Source organism: Labeo rohita, chromosome 18 (genome assembly GCF_022985175.1).
Source record: "Labeo rohita strain BAU-BD-2019 chromosome 18, IGBB_LRoh.1.0, whole genome shotgun sequence".
NCBI classification, from domain to species: domain Eukaryota; kingdom Metazoa; phylum Chordata; class Actinopteri; order Cypriniformes; family Cyprinidae; genus Labeo; species Labeo rohita.
In genome coordinates, this window is record NC_066886.1 from 425,224 (window position 1) to 442,560 (window position 17,337).

Here is a 17,337-nt window from a genome sequence, read left to right on the forward strand (position 1 = left end):
ACCCACTGATCATTGATTATTAATGCAACAAGACTAAAAGACTAATTTTATTGCGCTAATGGTGGTATATAAATCAGCTATTTATTATCACAACTTTTTTTGAACGTCTGAGGTGGAACAAATCCACCTTCATGGTTTTTTAAGGTTAAGATTAAACGAACAATATGATTAGTTTGTAGCCTGGATGAATATACAGTGACAGATCCTGTATTAAAATATTAAAGAGTTCATTCCGTCGCCCTTTAATGAAATGTATAGAGATTCATCAGTTGTCAGGACTGTGGGCCAAGGTTTTGATATTTACCCTTGTTAGTGGCTGAGTTTAATAAGAGTTTTTGATTTTAAAAATGCTTGTTTACTGGTTATATTGTTCTGTAAGTCGGATGATGTCAGATGTGAGTTTAGAAAGAAGCGTGTTATTGTCTCGCTGAACAATGAGCTTAAACGTCTCCTGATGGTCGTCTGGCTTCAGCTCAGTGAAAACATTTCTGAGAGAAACCAGCCAATGCCAACCAAACCAAACCTCACAAACACCCTCACCAAACTCACTTACTCCCACCGGTTGAGCATTATTCATAAAACACATGAAGCCGCATTATTGAACAGCCACAGAGAGTCGTGGATGTAGAAACGGCAGCTTTGGTTCATTACTGCAAACCACACAAACCCAGTTCCCACGTTTCTCGTCTGAAGGGTTTCTGAAGGTTTTCTTCTGTTTTCTGGATGATGACGGATGACATTCCCACTGAAGCCAGAACAACACACTGACATGATCTTTACTGGAAAACACTCTATTTATAAATCATATGACAAATAGGGACATGATTTTTATGATTGTTTTAACTCTACTGTTACATATTCTTGTTAGTGAGTCAAGATGCTTTGGAAAAGAACATATGAAGAGAATTTAATATGGATATTTTTAACAGCAGCAGAAACTGATATTTTTCTCAGCATTTTTTGTCTTTGTGTCCTTTTTAAACATTCTTAAATCAAGGAACATTTACCGGAGAAGTAAAATGAAGAAATGAAGTCTTATTTTCTGAGAAATTTCCAAAACAACAACAAATATCTGCTTGTTTTTATTTTGAATTAAGTAGAGCCCACTGGCAGATATTTGCTTCTTTAAACACAATTTTCCTTTTATTTATTTATTTTAAATAAATAAAACTTAATATCTAGTTATTTTCTATCTCCAGGAAATGCATCTCGATTTATGCGATTTATGCATGTTTAGATCTTTGTACTGGAAAAAACTGGACAAAAATACAAAACAGTCTATGCAAAAAGTACAGAAAAATTGAGAAAAAAAAAAATGTGAAAATTGCATTGAGAACCATTTTAATTAGAAGATCAGTGAAAATGCATATATATTAGAGTAATCTGAAATTATATATATACAATTATATATAATATATATAATTATATATATATATATATATATATATATATATATATATATATATACACATTAACACATGAAAAAAGTAAAAAAAAAGCACATAAATTTATATATATGTATATATATATATATATATATATATACACACACACATATATATATATATATATATATTAATCTTATTTTAATATTGAAATACATATTAAAATATATATATAATATATATATATATAAAAAAATGAAAAAGTAAAAAAACAACAACGCATGCATATATATATACATATATACATATATATGTATATATATGTATATATATATATATATATATATATATATATATATATATATATATATGTGTATATATATACACACATATATATGCTTTTTTATTTTTTATTTTTACTTTTTTTTCATTTGTTTTGTTTTGTTTTTTACATTTTTGTAACTATTAAAGCTCAGGTCATCAGATATCAAAATTACACAAGTTTTTTCTTAAAACAACAAGGAAAATAAAAACTCTGATATTTCTAACAGAGAAATCAGCATTCAACCAGCATTAATCACCTTCAGATATCAGTGTTCTGAACATTTTTTTTAAGATTACAGCTTGTTAAAATTGTTGCAATTTCATTTAATTCCATTCAGTGGATTTGAGTTTGCTGAATGTGAAATGCCAAAATACTGTTAAATATTGTTATTTTTCAATGATTTGAACACTATTTGCATATATCTGCACTGAACACAGAAGATTCTTCTAATCTTTTAATTCTTCTCAGTCTGTGATGTGAGAGTCGAGTCTCAGTCTGGAGAGAGTTAAACAAAAATTCACTCAAAATTCATTAAACACCTATAAAAATGTTTTACAGGGCCACAAATGTACTTCTGAAGGATTTACAGAGACGTTACTGGATGTGTGTGTGATAAAGTCACAGCGGGACAGAATGAACTTATCTGCAGCAGTCTGTGATCTTACAGAATTAAACACAGAATTAATTCATTTACAGTGTTAAACGATGTTCAGTTCACTAATGCATGTATTAACTAGCCCTCTAACTCTATTAATACTAACTATTTGTGCTCCAGACATTAATGAATTTTCAAATCACTTTATTTTTCTTCACTAAATCCAACAGACACACATAAGTTGCTTCTTACATTGCATACAAGCTGTAGCTTTAATGACTGATTTTTTTCAGTATTGAAAATGAATTATCACCTCCAAACCGAGCACAGATCAGTAGTATGTGTTTGCTAACTTTCTCTGTTTGCCATTGAAAGAACAAAACTATGGTTCACAAACCGCTTTGGCTCTCAGTGTGAGTTCATTGAGTTAATGGAAAGGGAGGAATGCAGATGGACAGCAAACAAATTGGACCACAAGCTACAAACGAAGCCGCAGTCTTTAACAAGCCACGTTTATGAGCACAAACGGGTGAGAATCCGCTGAAATCATCTGTAAAGCGGGTGGATAAATGTGAACAGATGCGGATCTGAAAATGCTACATGTTCAACTTCACCTGTGAAATCCAACGCCTGCAAGAAAAATATATATATATTTTTAATCCAAATACTCAGTATTTATGATACAGGTGAACAATTTATTACTTTTAGGAGGTGTCAGCTTCATAAAATTAAAATATAAATGGACTATTAGGAAATATTAACAAGTGATCAGTAGGAGGCGCTATAACACATGCATTCAGTCATTTTAGTGAATGCAAACATGCAAATCTTTACATGCATAAACTGGTGCAGTGGATGATCTGTCGGTCTTGTTTTGCCAAACACGGATAGATTGTGGGTAAACGCAAATGTTGTGTTAATCATGTGTGTTTATGTTTATGGGTGGCCTCGAAAACAGGAAGTGAAAGCGGTAATGTGATGTATATGATCATAATCATATGCTGACGGTCAGTCACGATCATTACTGAACTCTGTAATATATAATATGTAATAAGTGTTTTTGAATAAAGGTGAAAGATTGACTAATAATCAAGAGAGTGAATCTGAAACAAAATAAATAAATAATAAAATAAAATAATATAAAATAAAATAAAATGCATAAATAAATTTAAAAATCATAAATAAATAAAAAGAATAAATAAAAACTTTTTATTTATTTAAAAAAATAATATAATATAATATAATATAATGTGAACCAATAATAAGAGTGAGGGGACATTTAGTGTTTTTCTCACCTGCACACAAACTGGTATTTTACCATCATTTCTTCAATGATTTCCAGGTCATCAGTGTTTTATAACTTGATCACTCAATTGTACAGTAGGTCCAGGATAACATCAGCTCGGGATAAAAGAGGAAAAACACTGTCAAATACTTAATGCACTTCATAAAACATCTACACATAATGAGATTTACTACTAATTAAATAAGCAATGGAAAAGCATGGTAAGACTCTCCAGAACAAACTGATTTTCTTAAGCAGACATTTTGTAATGGCTGGGTTAATAATGTTTTTGTTTTTTATTATTATTATTATTATTATTATTATTGTCTTACATGCTATTAATATTTATTTATTTATTTATTTATTTTCCCCTGGCTAATTTTTGAGATTAAATGTCTCACACTGATTTTTTTCCAGTATGTTTTGTCTTCTGGCAAATTAAAATAATTAAATAATTAAAATGATAAAAAAAATATATATATAAAAACAATAATAAATAAATAAATACAAAATAAAATAAAAAATAATTAAAATTTAATAAATAATAAAATAAATAAAAATAAATAAATAAATAAATAAAATTACAACAACCAACCCACCAATAAATAAATACATAAATAAATATTAATAGCGCATAAGACAATAATAATAATAATAATAACAACAACAACAACATTATTATTGTCTTACACGCTATTAATATTTATTTATTTGTTTATTTATTTATTTTCCCCTGGCAAATTTTTGTGATTAAATGTCTCACACTTATTTTTTTCCAGTATGTTGTAAATAAACACCAGCTGTGAAGCGACTTCATACCTGTGTTTGCTCCTCCCTTCATCCGACACTCACGTCTCCTCTGATCCAATAAGCTTTGATCAGGCCTGCCAAGACTCCGCCCCCACAGACAGGAGTCTCATGATTGACAGATCAGAGGGTAGAATGTGAAAGCTGACATGAGTTCATTAATCATCATTATACAGCAGGAGCAGTTCTTCAAAGAAAACACACAGAACACGTCTCATTATAAACTCATTCACACAACCTGAGACGTCAGCACTACTGACACACAGATCAGAACCACAATTTGAGTTAAAAGACAAGAACTGAACAAAATTACTTCTAGACGACAAAGGAAAGAAAACCACAAAAACCACAACTAACGCAGCTCAAAACCAAAGGTATGACATTCACACAGTTTCCACGATGTGATCAAACAGCTGATTTCACGACTGGTGTTTTTATGCAACTTATGGTTTTTAAATTATGCAAAACACAGCAAAACTGTGACTAATAACACTAGTACTAGTGATGGTTGAGTTAACAAACAGTTCAAATGATCTGAATTAAAACTAAAGGCAATTTTATTGAGCTCAGTTGTTATAGATGAGGAATATCCCAACACAAAAGCACCTGAATTCATATTCACATTTTGCTGATAATGTGAAACACAGGCAGACGGTGAATTACTCCCGGTGTTTCTGAAGGCAGGAGCTTCTGTCCATTACAGCTGATGATGTTTGTCAGTGATGTTCATCCATTACAGCAGCGACAGAAGCGCCGTGATCCGCTTTAAACATCACTGACGGACTCTCAACACTGTCTGAAATGATAATAAACACATGCATTGTGAGCATTCATAATCATGTTGCACATTATGTGCATTACGGCTCAAAAGTTTAGGGTCACCGTGATTTTTTTTAAAGAAATTAATATTTTTATTCATCAAGGATGCATTGAATTGTTTAAAAGTGATAGTAAAAACATTTATAAGGTTACAAAACATTTCTATTTCAAATAAATGCTGTTCTTTTGAACTTTCTATTCAAATCCTGAAAAATAAAATGTAAAGTAAAATAAATAAAATAAAATAAAATCACAGTTTCCACAAAAATATTGTGCACCACAACTGTTTTCAACATTGATTATAATCGGAAACGTTATTAGAATGATTTCTGAAGGATCATGTGACATTGAAGACTGGAGTAATGATGCTGAAAATTCAGCTTTGATCACAGAAATATATTACATTTCAACAGATATTCACATAGAAAACAGCCATTTTAAATTAGAATAATATTTTGATTTTTTACTGTATTTATGATAAAAAAAAATGCAGCAAATCAGCATATTAGAATGATTTCTGAAGGATCATGTGACACTGAAGACTGGAGTAATGATGCTAAAAAAATTCAGCTTTGATCACAGAAATAAATTACATTTCAACAGATATTCACATAGAAAACAGCTATTTTAAATTAGAATAATATTTCAGATTTTTACTGTATTTTTGATCAAATAAATGCAGCAAATCCATATATTAGAACGATTTCTGAAGGATCATGTGACACTGAAGACTGGAGTAATGATGATGAAAATTCAGATTTGATCACAGAAATAAATTACATTTTAACATAGATTTACAAAGGAAACAGCTATTTTAAATTAGAATAATATTTCTGATTTTTTACTGTATTTTTTAACAAAGTAATGATGGTGAAAATTCAGCTTTTATCACAGAAATAAATTACATTTTAACATAGATTCACATAGAAAGCAGCTATTTTACATTATAATAATATTTCACATTTTTACTGTATTTTTTGATCAAATAAATGCAGCCTTGGTGGGCAGAAGAGACCCTTTCAAAACATTTTAAAACTCTTACTGACCCCAAGTAATAGGTTTAAACACATAGTTTTGTTTTGATCTGAATAATGGGATATTTTGCTTCATTCGAGCTTTAGGGTGGAAATGAAAATAATGTGTGTAATGTGATCCAGACTGTGATTCTGAAACAAAAGTTCACAGAAACCACAAAGTCACAAATCTCAAAAAAGTGTGAAAAACAACACTGTTGAATTTCTAAATCAAACGTGATTATGTGTATTTTCCTCTCGTTGTGCAACATACTAAACTAACCACCAACCACAGAGAAGTCTGCAGTTATAATAACAAAAATAAAAACACTAAAAAGTACCTTTGTAGCTCCAGATGTGACGTCACTTCACTAACAGTCATATCAGTGACTCCAGCATGTTTAGTTGGTTTATTGTGAGCGTGACTGTCAGGACACATTTCTGTAACTCGTGTGACCTCTTGACCTCTGACCGCACTGAGGCGGTGTCGGGCGGATCGGAGCCGCGTGAGTCCGACGCACAGGAAGGATGAGACACGAGCAACGGCCGCAATCAATCGATCTGCATGTATGATCGATACTCTGAACTGATGAAGAAAGACTGAGTCACTGATGAGACAGAAAGATTAAACCACTGGAATGAAAGCATGAGATCACAGACCGCCACGGAAGAGTCAATTTACTCACACATGAACACAGAGAGATGAAGAAATAGAGACTAAGAGCCTCTTATATTCATTCTTTTATAAATATCAGAGCATTTAACAAGCAGCTGATTTTTGTAGGTAAACAGGTGTATTTTTTGCCCACTTCTTTGAAATCAGTCACAGAGCTGCATTGCTGTATTTGCACAGGAATCATCATCAGAAAACAACAGATTACACTTGAAATGATTCTTTAAAATGAACTTAAATCAGAATGAGTTTGTTTCCTAATCAGATTTGGAGAAACGTGTCATTCCGTCACTTGCTCACAGTGAATGGGTGCCGTCAGAATGAGAGTCCAAACATCTGATAAAAACATCAAAATAATCCACAAGTAATCCACACCACTCCAGTCCATCAGTTCACATCTTGACAAGACAAAAGCTAAGACATTTTTATCTAAAATACCATAGTCCATAATCCATAATAACGCTTCCTCCAGTGAAAAAGAGGTCTGGTCTGAATCAGGAGAGAAATCTGCACAGATCAAGCACCGTTTACAAGCCGAAACGGCTCTAAACCTTAACACTTTTGCCTTCTCAAGATGTGAACTGATGGACTGGAGTGGTGTGGATTACTTGTGGATTATTGTGATGTTTTTATCAGCCGTTTGGACTCTCATTCTGACGGCACCCATTCACATCCATTGGTGAGCAAGTGACAGAATGACACATTTCTATAAATCTGATGAAGAAACAAACTCATCCTAGTCTTGGATGGCCTAATGGTGAGCACATTTTTAGCTAATTTTATTTTTGGATCAACTATTCCTTAAAACAGTACCATTGATTGACACCAGTGTTTTATGCGCCACTAATGCACAAGCTTTGTGCAGTTGTAAATGCAGCTGAGACAAATGTCTGTGCATAGTCCATATAGTGCACAAAAAAAAAAAACACACACAATTTAAGTCAACTTAAAATGACATGCTACCCTGCTGTCTTAAAATTAAGTTCAGTCAACTTAAGTTTAGTCAACTGAAATGTTAAGTGAAAATGTAGATATTTGAGTTGACTAAACTAAAAATTTGGTTTGTTAAATTAAAAGCTAGGTTTGTTACCCAGCTGTTATAAAAATGTAAGTTGAATCAATTTAAATATCTAAGTTTTCACTTAGTAAACTTATTTCAAATTGACTAAATCTTTTTTTGAGCTGACTGAACTTAACTGTGTAACAAATTATTTTAAGTCAACTCAACAAATTGATTTACAATGTAAACATGCTTTAAACAAAACTGTGTTAACAAACAGATGCCATTTTATCAGCAGTTTAAAAGGAGCATCCAACAATATTTTCCACTGTAAGATTTCCTCCTAAATAAATGGACAGCATTTGCAATGAATTTAAAAGGACGTTCACCCAAATCAGATGACTTTCAACAGAGGAAAAGTAAAGCAAAAATTACATGGTGCACCAAGAGATGTACTTTCTCCAGGCTCCAGAGGGCAGCGCTGAGCTCAGATCTTAAAAATAAAATATTGTTTAAAATAAAATACTGTTCAAATGTCCATCATCATCTGAAAAGAACATTTTGGTCCCACATCAGTGCAGTTATCGTTAATTAAAAAAAAAAAAAAAAAAAAAAAAAAAAAAAAAAAAGTGTACTGTGATCATTTTTTCATTAACCTCAACAACATTAACTTAACATATATTATATTATGTCTCTTCTGTGTTTGTATAAGCACATGAAAATACTAAACTTTTTCGTGTGAGCATTGAAATATTGATTCAGTGCAGAGAAACAAATAATGAGAAAGACAGACACATTTCAGCTGCATAATAAAGCCGTTCTGCTGCATGAAATTGCATTAACATACAGTCTGTGGGTTTTGTTTTCACTTCCACCTCTAGTTTTTGGGGTTTAAAAATAGCTCAATTTGCAAACCCAGTGGATTTCGTGGAAATTCACAACTCTTCCTAACCACATCATTACTATTCGGTTGCATCTTTGTTTTCTAGTAGTTTTGCATGCGCTATGGCTCGTCTTTCAAACTATCATCTTCATTTGATGCGTTATATAACACAAGAAATAAAGACATAAACTAGTAAAACAAACACGAAAGCAGGACCAAAAATGACAAGCAGCACAATGACACAAATTCCACAAAATCATATGATTGTCCAAGTCTAAATCAAATTTCCATTCGGAATGATTGAGAACATTAATATCACTATAACCATAACAGTTACAGCAGCAAACCTCAGTGTCATTTTAATATTATTTATGTAAATTTATATTATTTATTCATATTTTGAATTTGCCTTTATTTTTGTATTGATTTATTTTATTTTTTAAGATGTTATTATGTGCTTTTTATTAACTTTATTTTCTGTTTTAGTAACATTTGCCATTTTTAATTTAATAAAAGTTTAAGTTTAGCTTTATTTCAATGACTAAAAATGTTTTAGTTAATAGCAACAACACCGATCAGTTCAATAGTGCAAAAGCAGCATCTGATGTTTTAGCTAACGAGCCTGCAGTGATGCCACACATTACAGATATTTGCAAACAAATTCAACCTAAACTTTCCTCAAGTCCTCCACTGTTAGTTCCATCCCAAAAATCCATAAAGACATGAGAAGTGTAACACGGAGCGATCTGATGAGCTGAGAGCTTGTCAATCAAGCTTTGCTGGCCTATAAGGCGTTCGGCTGGAGTTCATGCCAGCATGCCGTCTCCACCTGCGCCCTGCTGCACATCTCACTCCAGTGCTGGTTTCCTGCCTCTAAACCTCCGTAGCCAATCAGAACCCGACCCAGAATGCAACTCTTCGTGTACAGCCTCCCCTGTCAATCAAAGACATAGAAATGGCATTACTGTAAAACATTAAGTGCAAGACTCATTTGTTGTGTGTCATATTACAGCAGACGATGCACTGCATTGTAAATTTCTTCTGACCTGCATCACGACGAGCTCCAGGAGCAGCGGTAGTTGGCTGATGTCACCGGCCGGCAGATCAAACAGGAACGGTGCGTTCCAAACCGCGTTCGCTCCACTGGCTCCCTTCGTCTCCTTAGTGCTGATGACTTTGCCATCCTGACGCAGATTGATGACGACATAGTGATCTACGGCAAATAAACGGCCACTCTGAATTCAGTTGGTCTGAATATGAATCATTCTGCATTACTTTCCATAGAACGTAACTATTGCAATTGGTTACTTTTTTAGGGAATAATGCAACGTTGTAATGCATTGCTTTTAAAAGTAACTTTCCCCAACACTGTATCCAACATAGGCTGAACATGGAAATTTTGGAAATTCATGTATACAGGTAAATTATATTTATTCATTATATGTTTTTAGCCAAAGTAACTTAAAAATAAGAAAATGCAAAGAAATGCATTTATTTAAGACAGACCGACCTGGAGCACCAGGCATCCTGGTGAGTTTGGGCAGGTTCTCAGCTTTCCTCACCATCACCTTCATGCGATGCGCCAGCGTCTGATACTGCAGGAGAATCAGGATCTGACCCAGAAACCGCACCGGACAAGCAGAAGCCCCAATGTCCCCCACCGCATCCTGGGAACTCTGACTCTGAACGGACACAAATGATGAGTTATAATTACTACTACAGGATTTGTAGTACATCCAGAGCAGATGTGAGGCGTGTTTCCCGGGAGTCTAGACACGGATCGCTCCAGATCACGAATGTGTCTGTGTGATGATGTTTCTGGCACTTTCCTCAAATAACATCTCCTCGTAATCGTGTTAGACTCTCAGAGGAAGTACAAACTCACTGGAGCGTTACATCTGAACATTAGCATCAAACGCACTCAAGTGTTTTCAGTGCGACTCTGAGTCCACGCTGAACCAAACCCAGCGTATACTGGAATGAGACGTGTTCGTTACGTAACGATTATTCATTATGCTGATAAAACTTCAGAAAACCAAAACTTTCAACTCAAATTCCAAGAGTTTTAAAGCTACATCCACCAAATCAAGACCAATAAATATCTCTCTCTCTCTCACTCTCTATGTGTCAATATGTGTCTAAACTATCTGATTATCTTAATATCTATCTATCTATATATCTATCTATATATTGCGGGTTCGAGTCTCAGGTCCGGCAGGGATTGTAGACAGATAATTTCGATAGAATATCTGTCTATCTGAATATTTATCTATCTGAATATCTATCTGAATATTCGTGATTTCTTAAATATCTTTGATTATCTGAATATCTATCTACCTGAATATCCATCCATCTGAATATCTATCTATCAGAGTATCTCTATCTGAATATCTTTGACTATCTGAATATATATCTGATTATCTGAATATCTATCTGATTACCAGAATTTCTATATGATTACAAGAATATCTATCAGATTATAAGATCTATGATCATTTGAATACCTATCTATCTGAATATCTAACTGATTATCTGAACATGTATTTGACTGTCAGAATATCTACCTATCTGAATATCTAACTGATTATCTTCAATTACCTGAATATTTTGATTATTTGAATATATCTATCTATCTATCTATCTATCTGATTATCTGATATCTGACTATTAGAATATCTATCTATCTGAATTTCTGATAATCTATGATCAATCTGAATATCTATCTATCGATCTGAATATTGGATTATCTATCCATCCATCCATCCATCTGTCTATCTATATGATTATCTGAATCTGACTATCAGAATATCTATCTATCTGAATATCTGATTACCTATCTATCATCAATCTGAATATTTATCGATCTGAATATCGAATTATCTATCTATCATCAATCTGAATATCTATCTATCTATCGATTTGAATATCAGATTATCTACCTATCCATCCATCCATCCATCCATCCATCCATCTATCTGTCTGCTTATCTGAATATCTATCTATCAGAATATCTGATTATCTATCTATCCATCAATCTGAATATCTATCGATCTGAATATCGGATTATCCATCCATCCATCCATCCATCCATCTATCTATCTCCAAGTTTTTAAAGTAGGCAAAGAGTAAGACTTTAAACAACTATTGTAGTTTCTTGTCAGGCCCACATTCACAGTTGTGTTAGTTCCTCCTCCTCTCTCTGTGTTTCTTCCTCTGCTCTGTGATGCATCTCTGCTGCGTTACTGATCTGCACTGGCTCGTGTCCACCTCTCTGCAGGACACAGCGCTCTGGCTCCGGGCCACGCTAACGCACCACTTGTTGGTACGCTAGTCACGCAGTCGTGCAATCCCACTGCTGTGGCGTTCGTGTTCTGATGAGAGCGGACAGAAACCTTTTTAGAGAAGCTCAGTTATTACCAGCATTCCTGTAGCTCAAACAGCAGATCGTGACTACCTATTATGGGTTTGATAAAATGCACATCTTCAATGCGGTTCATTTGGATAAAGGTGTCTTTCATTACTGTACTCTACTCTCCTGACATCATATTTCATATGGCTCTCAGTGGAAGCTCTTCTGTGCATCATCCTCTTGACTCACTTTACAGCAAAACTGCATCATCTGCTGCATTCAGCAGTAATCAAACACTAACTATGAGGTCGAATAACACTTTTGGCTCTTCTTAACCAGTTGGGTCATACTGAAATCACAGCTGTAGATGGATAGCTACGCAAAGGAGGATTTTGGACCAATGACGTGATTGGGACAGGACTACTGTACAGTATATGTCTGTCTGATGAAATGCACTATATAAATTTTGCCCATTTTGCAGTCTTGATGCATCAGTATTTTTTTTTTTTTCCATCACCCTGTTTTTATGTGCATTTTGAAGTTACACATCAGAATCGAGTGATGGAAATGCCACGTTTAGAACAAAAATCCCTTAATTCGCAAAAAGGTTTTTACGCTTGCTTGAGGTGGTTATCAGCTCGTGCGAAAAATGGTTAATGTGAATAATGGGAGATGGAAACGCATTTGCCAAATAAATTCCTCTATACGCATCAAAAAAGTCATGTGACTTTGTGCTACGGGACGGCAAAACCCGTCTAACCAGTGGACCGATCTCGTTCCACAGCATCTGAAATGTTGTTATGGTCATTCTCAAATGCCTGATCAAAGTCTGTCTTCTAAGCACTTCTGTATAATTGCCTTCCAGAACCGTCTTACACGACTGCGTTCCCAAACAGTGCAGGTCTAAAATGACTATATTCAGTGGCTTCTCCTACATTTCTTAGTAATATATAGTGTCAGTTTATCAGGAAGACACAATTTTGTTTTCTTTGATTTGTTTGATAGAAACTGTGCTTATTCACTAATGTTTTATGCGATATTCCAATTTTTTTGCATAGGTTGAATTTGCAACTTTGGATGGAAACCTGGCTAATGCCAGCTGCCAAAGGTCAGTTTTCAGACTTTGGGCAGAATTGTCAGATTTTGCACAAAATCGCATAGTATATGATTTGCACAGACTGATTTTCTAGCTTCATATTATGATTTCATCAAATCTGAGTATTCAAGCATGTTTTTGTGGTATATTTAGACAATTTTATGCACATTTTCTGTGTGAGTTTGTTGCTTTTGGAACAACTTCAGAAGTTCAGAATTGAGATATAAATTCTGGATATAAACCAGAATTCTGCAATTATATCTTGCTACTGCAACTTTATATCATGCAATTCTGAGAAAAAGTCAGAATTCTAAATTTATATCATGCAACTCAGAATTGTGAGATAAAAATCGCAATTACTTTTTTTTTTTATTCAGTGGCAGAAACTGGCTTCCACAGGCATCAGAGTCAAAGCCACTCAAATCTGCAGACTGGCTCTGACTTCTGGCAACTACAGTCAGCTATTCCAAAATCCTGATGAGTAGTGCATTCAAGCCCTCATTTGTTTGCTGTACGATGCACAGTTTCTCTCTGTAACCATTTACAATGCAAGCAAGTACACGATACATGATCTCCTCTAATACCTTCCTGAGCCTCCTCCTCACGGGGTTGAGTTGCCGATTGAAGGTGGCAGTGCAATCAGGTTCCCAGTGGATTTCAGCACATGCCAGTTCGAGTTCGCCCACAGCCGTCTCCCTCAGACCGGAGAAATCCCTGCTGGACACGGTCAGCCTGAGGGTGCAGGACTGGAGCTCTTCTTCCGACCTCACCTGCAGCTGAAACACCTGCGCTGGAGCCTCCGGACCGAGGCTGTGTCTGCGCGTCGGGCCGCCCTGAAGCGGCGTGGGGCACAGCGGAGGCAGACAAGCCTTTACCGTAGTCCCGCTCAGCTTCCTAGAGCCTCGGTAGAGACCCAGAATGGTGACGGTGAGTTTGCCCTGTGTTGGTGAGAAAAGAAGGGTGAAGTGAAGGGAAGGTGTGGGTTTGTGAGAACCAGAGCCGTAATGTCGGCCATTGTCGGCGTTAAGCCTGCTGCCTTCCGAAAATGAACTGCTGTCGTTCCCGTTGCGATCAATCACCCGGCGTGACTTCCCAACCAGACTAAGTTTAGGAATGGTCGGGAGCGACGAACGACTGCGAACGGGTTTAGAGGGTTTGTAGGGAACGGCTGGAGAGCTGAGCCGCCGTAGACTGAAACGAGACTTCGGAGGATAAGATGGTAAAGATAGATCGTCTTCTGACGGCGTCGAGCTGCTGTTAAATGAAGGATAGTCCAGAACGTCTCCGTCCAGCTCTTCGTATTGCTGTTTGATTGGCAGTGTGTTGATGGAAGGGGAGGGGCTAAGAGTAACTGTCACATGATCTGCAGGTAGAGGTGGTAAGGAAAGCCCCGCCTCCTTGTCACCCAAGGGGCGGGACTTCTGATGCCAGCAGCAGACGACGCAGCCAATCACCAGGCAGAAACAGAGAACGGCCAAGCCAACAGCCAATAGGATTTGGAGATGCGCTAGTAAAATAAACAGATGAAGACACAATCAATTTAAAAGACAAAATCTGTCATTTCAAGCAACTCTAAAAAAAATCCATAAAATTTACAGGTAAAAAAAAAAACGTGAATTTTACCGTAAAAAATACGGTAGCAACATTTACAGTTTTACGGTTTTAACTTAAAGGTGCATAGTGTCATTCATACAAACACTAAACACCACCATGGTAACACACATGAATCTGAAATAATGCAATAAACATTAATTTAACAACAATAGATGTAACATACATCCCTAATGTACAAAACTGATCCAAAAAGAAACAGTTATTTCAACAACAACAAAAAAACCCCCCATCAAATTTAAAAAAAAAAAAAAAAAAAAAAAAAAAAAGGGCAGGGCATTCTGAGAATGTCAATTTACTTTAAAAAAATATATATATATTATTAACATCCAAAAACGGTAAACTACCGTAAAATTACATGTAATGTCCAATACAGTTTTTCACCATATAGGGGAAACTATAGTACCGTTAACCATTTAACAGGTTTTTACTGTAGCATTTTTACAGTTTTTTACCGTTAAATTCCTGGTCATTTTTTACAGTGAACATCATGGTTTAAATTCCCAAGGAATGCATAAAATGATAAATTGTTACATTTTAATGCAATGCAATGCAAGTTGCTCTGGATAACAGCTTGTCAAATTTGAGTAGATTTAGACAGATTCATACAGATACTGTAAAATAAAATTCCAGGATTTTCAAGGACTTTAAGCACTACTTTTTGATTTTCAAGGACATTAAGGATTTTCAATCAGAGATCTTAATAATCAAACAATGTCTTATCTTTCAAATTCTAAAATAAAGATAAATAGAGGAATAAAATTATACCAATAAAACAAATGCAAAAATAAAGTGAAGCACATAAGAAGTATTACTACCAAAGTATTACAAAAAGTATATTACACTTTTACTATAGTAAAACACGGTTAATTTTCTTAACGGATTTGTAATTGTGTAGGCCTATACTTTTTTGTTTTGTTTTGTTTTTCTAACTGTTCTTCCTTAATTGTTTGAAGTTTTCTACTGTTTAAGAAGAAAAAAAAAAGATTCGTAAACCGCTCTGAAACAAACGATTCGCCAAATGCACTCCGAAGTCCCGAACTGAATCAAATGATTCGCGTTCCGCGCTCCGAAATCCCGATCTGAATAATCATTCACGAACCATCATTTCAGATTAGAACTCGGAGTACGGATCGCGAATCATTTAACTTTTACTGGAACTTTGCGTATCGCGATAATTTGAAAATGATTCACGAACCCGTTCCAAATCTAAATCAAATGATTCCTGATTCGCGATTCTGAAAGAGTTAATCATTTTGCAACGCAATGGCTTAACTCATTCGGAGTTTCGAAAAGCTCCATTTTACCCATGACTATAAGACCTTTTTAAAATCATTACAAGCGATGTCAAAATCCAACAATGAATCTGATCTGTTTTTTGCTAGTGAATTGTTTAAAATCAATGATCAAAGTCTAGAGTTTGAATCAATCGGAGCGAATCCAGCGTAAATGACTCAATTGATTCGGTTCATCTGTTCCTCTTTTCGCGTCTTCGCTACTACTACTGGCTGAGCTCGTTAGTTTTATGACATTAACTGAACTAAGAGAAAAAAAAGTTGTTTTTTGAATTGCGTGGATTTTGTGTGAAAAGACGTGTGCTTACTAAAAAAAATAACAGATACATTATTTTTTAATAATTCAAGCACTTTTCAGGAATGTTGCTATTTTCAAGGATTCCCCAGGCCTTAAATATCACAAAGTCAAATTGAAGTACTGCAAGCACTTCAAGCGTCTTGTACGAACCCTGTTTATAATAGGGCTGATGGCACGTGTCTGAATCTGCTGCAGCATGATTTCACAAAAATCATCAGTAATTTTAATGACTCATAGCAGTTTGGTCGTGCCGCCCGCTCCTAGAGTATCCTGTGTAGTTAAGCAATATGAAATATTCTGCTGTAGTGCACCAAGAAATCTCCCTTGAAAGCAATTAGAGGCAAACACAAAGGGTCCGAATGCAACTCATCATTTCTGATCGCATTAGGGCACAGAGGAAATGGTCTGGGTTCTAATCAGCAACTGGCTTCAGTGATCAGAACCAGAGCTGATGTCAAACCGCAGACAGCGACAGCTCAAAATGACGTTTATGCATGTAACTCAATTAATCTAATCAATAACAGTCAACTATGAAATCACACGCCGGCTGTGTCTCCGTAAAATCTCTCGTGCATATTTGTGAACATTAAAACAAGTGATTTTAAACATCTTACACATCTTTAAATAATTGCATTAAGGTGCTGCTTTTGTCTTAGTATAATATAGTAGAGTATAAAATCTAATGCATCAATGAACCAAACAAGAATTGCATGCAAAACAATAAATAAAACATCTAAACTAGATGCACAAGGTATTTTTCTTACCTTCAAGTTCTACCTGCATGTTGTCGGAGACTGCTGACTCCCCAAACCAGCAGCTAAAGCTAAATCTGACTAACTAGTGCTGTCTGATCCGCAGTCATACTCTCTACTGAGTGCTCTCACACATTAAACTCAGCTCACT

General features: G+C 35.0%; 1 protein-coding gene across 1 annotated transcript; it reads right to left on the bottom strand.

Annotated features, from left to right (window-relative positions):
• Window positions 1-6,911: 6,911 nt before the first annotated feature.
• On the bottom strand, window positions 6,912-17,337 carry LOC127180480 (synaptotagmin-13). The gene is made up of 5 exons (XM_051134561.1): window positions 17,199-17,337; window positions 13,815-14,737; window positions 10,296-10,467; window positions 9,832-9,998; window positions 6,912-9,719 (listed from the first exon to the last, which is right to left on the bottom strand). Exons 1-5 carry the CDS (start codon window positions 17,215-17,217, stop codon window positions 9,570-9,572), a joined length of 1,431 nt encoding a protein of 476 aa, XP_050990518.1. The 5' UTR covers window positions 17,218-17,337; the 3' UTR covers window positions 6,912-9,569.